The 8,656-nt window shown below is 47.1% G+C and overlaps 1 protein-coding gene across 12 annotated transcripts in view; it reads right to left on the bottom strand.

The window, feature by feature from the left end:
- Window positions 1-1,761: 1,761 nt before the first annotated feature.
- The window catches only part of GPATCH8 (G-patch domain containing 8), a 103,121-nt gene continuing 96,226 nt past the window's right edge, over window positions 1,762-8,656 (bottom strand). For all 12 annotated transcript variants that reach the window (XM_017516101.2, XM_017516096.2, XM_037734095.1 and 9 more), the window contains one exon: window positions 1,762-7,994. In XM_017516101.2, the coding sequence (XP_017371590.1) occupies window positions 4,109-7,994 (3,886 nt within the window). In that variant the 3' untranslated portion in view covers window positions 1,762-4,108. The remainder of the gene's footprint in view (window positions 7,995-8,656) is intronic.

Here is an 8,656-nt window from a genome sequence, read left to right on the forward strand (position 1 = left end):
TTTCAGAGATCACAATTTTACTGGGAAGCAGTGAATACAAAATGAGTTGCATTCAGATTCTGAAAAGCCAGTAAGCTTACACAGAACGGGGAATTAGGTCCTAGTCAGGGAAGCCACCCAGAAAAATGCTGCAATAATTGAGATATGAGTTGGTAGAAGTGAGTGAAGCTATCTCTGGCAAATACGAATGGAAATGGCTGAGGAGGCCTGAATTAGTTAAGGATGTAGAAGAGGGAGTACTTCATGTTTCAGGCCATGGTGGCTGAGGCCTTGTCAGAAGGCAATTAATTGCACATACCTTCACATAACACTCTACACAGTCCAGTCTGCCTCTGACTTGTCAACTACCCTGCTCCCAGAAAATCTTTTTATTTTTGAGACGGAGTCTCACTCTGTCACCCAGACTGGATGTGCAGTGGCATGATCTCAGCTAATTGTAACCTCCACCTCCCACATTCAAGTGATTCTCCTGCCTCAGCCTCCTGAGTAGCTGGAATTATAGGCATGCACCACCATGCCCAGCCAATTTTTTTTTTTTTTTTTTTTTTTTTTTAGTAGAGACAGGGTTTCACCATGTTGGCCAGGCTGACCTCAAACTTCTGACCTCAAGTGATCAACCCGCCGTAGCCTTCCAAAGTGCTGGGATTAGATATGAGCCACTACCACTGGCCTCATTTTTCATTTTCTAATGTCATTGTGTGTGTGTGTGTGTGTGTGTGTGAGAGAGAGAGAGAGAGAGAGAGAGAGAGAGAGAGAGAGAGAAAGGGTGTTGCTCTGCTGCCCACGCTGGAGTTCAGTGGTGTGATCCTGGCTCAGCCTCTGCCTCCTGGGTTCAAGCGATGCTCCTGCCTCAGCCTCTCAAGTAACTGGGATTACAGGTGTGCACCACCATGCCCGGCTAATTTTTGTATGTCTAACGTCACTTCTTTCTGGGTAAGGATCTTTGCTATTTTAGGAATACAGGCAGATCTAAGCATTCAACCCCCAGGTTCAAGTTGAACAGCTTCTCTTTAATCAAGGGGAGAACACAGGTGTAACAGAGAGTAGGAAAGAAATGTATCAAAATAGAGTAGGAAAGAAAGCCTTTCCTTCTTGAAAGGCTGAAGTTGAGAGGGAAAACTCATTTATCACTACAAATCTATGGTAGATTTCCATGCTAAATTTTCCCTGCCTCTTTTGTGATTTTTTTGATATGGAAGAGTAGGGGCTTTATCTTCTTAGTAACAATTATTTCTTTTCACCAGGTGGCGGGGCTCAAACATTGTAGTGATATTAAAAGGCTGAGGAGAGTAATTGAAGACTGGCTTACAGAACTCCACCTGGAGGACAAAATCCTGGCAGATGATTCTTGTAATCTCAGTGCTCTTAAAGTAGTCCAAAATCCTAAAATTCAAAGCCAGAAATTCCACACCCATTTAGTAAGCACCTCTATATACACTACTACACACAGATTACATATCTAAAATGGAAGGAAATGGAAGAAAACTCTTGTGGGAAAGACGAAGTGGAAAGGAGGTGTACATTCCAATACATCTACCTACAACTGAGAGAAATTAACTACATATTACCTCCTCCTACACCAAGATCTTTCCTCTCTCTTTGCGTAGCCTGAGCTTTCAGAAGCACAACTTTTGGCAAACAACTCAAACTGGTTCATAGGATCTGTTCCTTGGTCACTTCAAACAAGATGTTATTTATGACCCACACTTCCAACCCTACCCAACGCTGAGTGGATGGGGCAACAATTACAACAGACACTGCTAAGTTTCCACAAATCATTGGTTTATTATAAAGTTCCTTTCCCTCATTTTACAGCATATATATCTCTATCATATGTGATAAAGTTAAATACAATCTGTTATGCTTGTAAGTAAGGATAGGTTATTTTGTTTTTTTAAGTTTTAAAATCACTATTCTGGAAGTTAAGGAAAATGCCTCTAGGAAGGCAAAGAGGCAGCCAGAGTATGGCTCAATCTACAAGCTAATGGGAAGCAGCACAAAATATTAATACTGTATTATTTAAATATTTACATGGGCTGAAAGCAAAGAAAAATGAGTCCCTTCACTCACAGATGATTTTGTTTTTCCAGTGCTAGTTATCCAAGAAGTGATGCTTCTGAATCAGACGAGGAGCACTGAATAGGTAGGAGGGAGGGCAGTCAAGAGTTGTGTTTGCCTGGCACTTTCTTCTCATAAACTCAAAACCTTTCTCTTTTGAGAATTTGAGAAGGCAGGAACACAGAGCCTTGGCCTAGGTAAGCAAAGTTTTTCTTGTCAAGTGACCACCCAGCCAATTCTAGCTACAGGAATAGTTAGGAAAATGCCACAGAGGGAATTGTTAACCTCATCAAAGGAGATGGAACCTGCAATACAAGCACCTTTGGGTCGGTGTGTTAATTAGGGCTGAGGGCCTGGATGAAAGGCAAGAAGAGGGGTGAAGGAGGCTTAGGTGGTAATTCCGCTGGTCAGTGTCATGGAAGAAAAGAAACAAGGAACGTTTACTGCTTAAACTGAGCTGGGCAGAGGGCACGGAAACTATGAAGCAAAACAATTTGAAGTATCTATAAATGTGCTTACCTCCCAATAAAAGGAAGACTGTCCCAACTCATCCTTCAGTCTACTTCTACTTCAGTTTCTAACAACCCAAAAGGCACATTAAAAAAAAAAAAAAACTGTCAGGGGAGGCTAAGTACTAGGAAGGCAAACAGACTGACTGCCTGGAACAAGGTACCCAGGGAAACCCAGGATCCCCCCAGAAAATCACTGCATGTCACTGCTGTGAGATTCAGTCAATAAAGCTGTTGAGTCCCCTCCTTCTCTTCTGGGGGGTCCACTGGTTTCTCTATGTAAAACAACAAAAGTACCCAAGGGAGACTGTCAAAGATGAGCATCCCTCGGAAACCCCGAGCTGACTGCTGCCCATTAGCTCAAAAATCCCAATACCGGGGGCACTACTTACTGCAAATTACTTAACATTTTGTCCCAGCAAAAAATGTTTTAACATTTTATAGTTCATAACTTCAAAAAATACAGGAGCTTGGTAAAATATACATGCTTAGTCAGTTTTGCACCTAGCAGAAAACAAATACTTTATTTTTTGTTTTCATTTTATAACCTTTAAAGTTTCTTAATTCAACTAAGGCAAACATATTTACACAAAGCCACCAGAACGAGGATCACTTAAAGAGCTGGATGTAAAAAATATTATTGCAGTATACTACAAATATGGAACCTTTTTTATATGAGCTACAAAAAGCAGCATTTACGTTTATAGAGTTCAGTGCAATTTTTTACATTAAAAAATCCTATAAATTAAAAAGGAAACATCAACACAACAGAAGAAAATATACCCTTCACTTCAGACACATGAACTCCTCTCTGGGAAAGCACATGGGCAACTGTATACTCCGCAGAGCTTCTATTCATGATAGGATCTTTTCTGGGATATGGAGATGCCTCCTCTGGGGTGAGGGACATCAGGATAACAGTGCCAAATGTGTGGCCCTGTTTATGTGGGGCTGGATCGAATTGCAGCCTGAGCTGCATCAGGTTCCAGGTCAGACTCCTTTCCACCTCACCTGGGATAACATAAGGTCACCAAGGATGGTCAAAGATACTACTCCAAAGTGGTGGCACTTCCACCACGAGAACAGCTTGGCCTTCCTTGTGGCACTGAGAAGGCAAGACCAGATGGGCCCACAGCAAGTGCTTTGGTGACAACCCACTGCCCAGAGAGGAGGAAAATGTTAAAAAATTTATAGAAGGGAAGCGCAGAGGATAAAAAGCAGAGGGAGGAAGGAATTATCTAAACTTGACAGTTAGGAGATGTTGCTGCAGAGGGGTGGGTAGCACTTACTGGTGTTCCCTAGCTTAGAAACACAGGAGAAGGAGGGACAAATTGAGAGAAGGACAGGAAAAAAGAAATCCCTGATAGTAAACTCAAAGCAAACTTCAAATCTAAACCCACCCCTGCAAGCCAAAACTCAATTCTTTGGCTGCCAGACACTGCCCATCCCAGCTTCTACTTGCTGGTACTAATGGCTCAACACCCCCAAGGGAACATTTATGGTTCTCCTTCCCTGGCCCTACATAGGATCCCATCCCCAACTCATGTGCCATGGCTGGGAGGATGCTGCAGGTCCTGACCTGAGAAGATGGGGTGAAGTAGTGGGTGAAGGTGGAGGGCGGTGGCAGCTGCTGCAGCAGGCCGTGGGGCAAGCAGGGTGGGGTAGAGGGCAGCATGTGGGACAGGGTGAAAGGTGAACGGCCCAGGATGGATGGCTGAGGCAGGAATGATGTGGATGGGATGGCTAGCGAGAAAGGTGGCAGGGTGGCCAGGGATGATTGAGTGAGTGAGGTGGGACAAGGAAATGGGGGTCAGATGGGGCTGGGGAATATGATGCACCTGGGCAAGTGGCTGGGGATGGGGGTGGGGGTGAATGCCAATGGCGGCAGCAGCTGCTGCAGCATGATGTTGTAGGATGGCATGCTGAACAGTTGTGATGGAGGTGGCAGAGGCTGTAGCTGGCTGCTGAATGTGGATGGGCTGCAGGGCTGGTGTGGCTGGGGCCAGGGCAGCTGAGGCTGGAAAGGCCTTTACTTGCTTGGCCAGAAGCTGCTGCTGGATGTGTTGCTGTGCAGCCTGTTGGAGCTTGCTGTACTTCTCCATCTCCTCAGGGGTGAAGGTGATGGGCTGGCTCTCCAGGGGGGCCAGTGAAGCATCCTCAGCCCCATCTGTTGACTCAATACTAGGATCTCCACTGGGAGGCGCATAACTGGCGAAATGCTCAAGGTCTGGTGCTATAGGCAGCAAGCTGGATTGCACAGGGCCTGGTTGACTGCTGTTATCCAGGGACTCCAGGGTGTCCCCGTCACTGGGGTCGGGGAGGTAGCTATGGGAGATGTTTGGGTCCCCAGGGTAGCAGTCAGAGTGTGCCGGGGTGCCTAGCGGAGCCACAGGATGATCAGCAGTAGCTTCTTCAGACTTTGGTTCTTCTGGGGGTGGCTCTGATAAGGGGCCAGTTGTTTCCTCTGAAGGGAACTGATGCCCAAAAAGGGCATCACTACTCCCTGGGGGCCCTTCTTCCATCTCTGACTGTTCTTGCTCTTCCCCCCTTTCCAAGCCAGACTCTTCACATTTCTTGTTGGGCTTTCGGGTAGCTGGGAGCTTCCCTATCAGTGGAAGGACGGGCTTATTGCCAAGAGATGGGGGGAGCTTGGGCCCAAAGTAACCTTGTGGGGGGTCTTTGAGCTTGGGCCCAGCTTTATTAGGGGTGGCCTGCACCTCCTCACTCACACTAGGTTTCCTCTCCACTTTCCTTGACTGGATCTTCTCCAGCAGCAGTTTGGCAGTGACAGAGTTCTTGTCTTCAGGACTGCAGTCACTTTCTGACCCTCTTCCTGTGCCAATGTTGCTGTTCTGGGTAGGTGGACCTGTCCCTTTACTGTCATCTCCTCTGCCATCATCTTTCTTCCCGGGACCTTCTCCCCGGCCTGATCGGAAATAGTGGGGGGACTGGGAGCGGTAGATCTTAGAACGAATGAAGTCCCGACGCCCAGAATGCCTTTCCTCAGGGCTCTCATGACCCCATGATCCCTTCCTGGAGCCTGATCTCTGGGAAGGGCTCCTGGTGCTGCGGCTGCGGTCCCGGCTATAGCTCCGGCTCCGTTGCCAGCTGTGGGCTGTAGTGCTACGGCTTCTCCGCTTGCTCCGACTACGACTACAACTGCTGCTGCGGCTGCGGCCCCGGGATCTTGAGCGCTCCCTGGTATGACTCCGAGATCGGCTTCGGGACTGGCTGCAACTGAGGCTATAGTCATCATCAGAAGATGAATATTTGTGCCGTTTGGATCGGTGTTTGGAGCTGGCATAGTCTGAGTCATCTGAGTCATGGGAACGTTTGGAGTGCCTTCGTGATCGGTCACTATAGTCACTGTAGCTGTCATCAGAGTAACTGCGCTGTCTACTATAGCAGCTCTGGTCTGATGAGGCATCTGAGCTACTTGAATAAGAACGCCGGGAGGAACGATGTGAGGAATGGCGCCGGCCAGACCTCGAGCGGCTGCGGGAATGCTCACTGCCTGAATCTTCCTCCTCTTCTTCCTCACTGTACTGGGATGGAGACTTCTGGTGTAGCCGGTGTGATGAAGCATCATCACTATCCTCATCTCCACTACTGGGTTGGCTCCGATGGCTAGACCGGCTGCTCCGTTTGGTGCCTGCTCTTCGCTGGCAGGATGAAGGTGGAAGTTCACCTTTGTGTTTCCTCCCACCATGGTCTTGGGAGCTGCTACCGCCCCCACCTTCATCCTTTTTGCCACTGCTCCCCTCTTCAGCTGGGAGGGATCTTCGCTGGGAGTCATCTTGAGCTCGCCGCCGTCTTCTTGGTGGTGCAGGACTGCCACTCCCAGGGGGTTCTGGTTTGGGTCCTCGTTCAGAATCAGCTGGGGCTGATGACTTATTCTTCTTTCGTTTTCGTTTCTTGCGCTTCTTAGATTTCTCCCCTGACTCTGCCTTAGAGCTTTTCTCTTCTGTGTCAGCCTTGTGTTTACGTTTGTGTTTGCTGGATTTTTTGTGCTTCTTTTTCTTTTTGTGCCGGTGGGACTTCCCGGATCGTTCTTTCTTGCTGGGAAGGCTTCTCCCTGTGTCTTCTGTTTCAGACCCATGGCTACCCACAGGCTCCTGCTTGTTCAGGCTGCTACAGGTAGACCCTGAAGCAGGTGCATCCATTCTGCCTCCTGAGGAACGTACTATTTTCTCTCCACCCCCTTCCTTGTTTTTATTTGGCTCACCAGCATCTAGGCCTTGGAGATGATCCTTTGAGGAACTTCCTATATCCTTTGGCTTTTCTGTCCCTTTAGTTCTGGCATCTTTGTTCCTTGAAAGTTTAAAGTCAAAATATAAAGGGTTACAACTGTATGAAATGGATGGTTCTGCCTTGGTGAAAATTAATAGTTCTGATGGCCATTGGAGGGCAGTGCTTTCATCTTTGCTCAAAACTGGGAAAAAGGGACCAGTAGGATGTTTGGGTCCTTCTTGGCTTTCTTTCCCTGCTGGGGTGGCCAGAGAGGTTTCTTTGGAAGAGTTGGACTCACACATTTGGGTCTCTGAAACCTTCTGACTACGACTCTCTGAACTCTGATCACTTACATCCCCTCCTAAGGCTTTCTTTGCCTCAGCTTTGCTTCCTGGTTCTGAGGGCTCAGTCATGGTGGTTTCCTTTGGCTGCTCAGAGACTTCACTAATAGTCTTTTCTGCTCCTTGGCTTGCTGCCACCTTGATGCAGCTTTTAGGCTTGGGAGAACTGCCTTTTTTACTCTCTGGGACATTCTTTGGGTGTGTACTATTATCACCTTCCATTTGTTCACTGGCTCTCATAAAAAGTAGGAAGGGAAAATTAGGTTTTACTTTGCAGTGTGCTGGGGGGATGTAGTGGTAATACTCGGGCTCTGTAGCCCCAGCTCCTTCTTCTCGCTTCATCCTTTTTAATTTGGATAACGTTGAGGCAAGGGACCCTCCATCCTGAGGGTCTTCATCCTCTTTTTTACCATCAAGATTACTGCTACCATCAGAGTCTCCTACCTTCTGCAGTCCTTGGTCAGAACCCTTCTCATCAGGTTTTGTTCCATCTTCAGGGGTCCCTTCCTCCGCGTGGTCCTTGAAAACTGATGCTATTGATTCAAGTTTGACAGGAGCCTTCTTGGCAAAAGAAAATGACACTCCCAATTTTTGCAATGGGGTCCCCAGATTATTCTTAATGCCAAAGCTGATGCCTTGGGAGGCTGACCCAGGAGGCTGTGCCAGTCCAGTGGTACTAGTGATTTGTACTGCAGTGAAAGGGCCTCCTTTATCTGTGGAAAATTCAGATCCCAGGCCACAAGAGGCAGTGGCACCTGTGCCACTATTTGTAGCTGATTCATCCTTATCATCTTCTCCACCTTCTTCATCTACAGCCACTGTGGTTGGTCTGAACATGGGACCACTTCCAGGTGCACTACATGATGATTTATAAAAATAACAAACAAACAAAAAACAGGTTTAGGAATACATTTCATAAACCTTATAAAATACTCATCTCTTATATCCTATCACTCATTATAGGTAGATCTCAAAGACAGTGAGTGGTGGTTATATTCCCGAGCCCTATACTAACAAATGCGATTTTCTCAGAGAAGGTTAGGCAAAGACTCATTCTGTTAACGTACCAAACTAAATTCCCAGGGTGAGCCAGTTATTGCTGTTTCATCTTAAGCTGTCGAATGTACAAAAAGCTGTTTGGTGGCTCACGCCTGTAATCCCAGCACTTTGGGAGGCCAAGGTGGGCAGATTGCTTGAGGTCAGGAGTTTGAGACCAGTGTGGCCAACATAGTGAAATCCTGTTTCTACTAAAAATACAAAAATTAGGCCAGGAGCACTGGCTCACATTTGTAATCCCAGCACTTTGGGAGGCTGAGGTGGGTAGATAACTTGAGATCAGGAGTTTGTAACCAGTCTGGTCAAAATGGTGAAACTCTGTCTTTACTAAAAATACAGAATTGGCTGGGCGTGGTGGCACACACCTGTAATCCCAGCCACTCGGGAGGCTGAGGTAGGAGAATTGCTTGAACCTAGGAGATGGAAGTTGCAGTGAGCCAAAAACGTGCCACTGCACTCCAG

This window comes from Cebus imitator, unplaced genomic scaffold (assembly GCF_001604975.1).
Source record: "Cebus imitator isolate Cc_AM_T3 unplaced genomic scaffold, Cebus_imitator-1.0 Scaffold573, whole genome shotgun sequence".
Lineage (NCBI taxonomy): Eukaryota > Metazoa > Chordata > Mammalia > Primates > Cebidae > Cebus > Cebus imitator.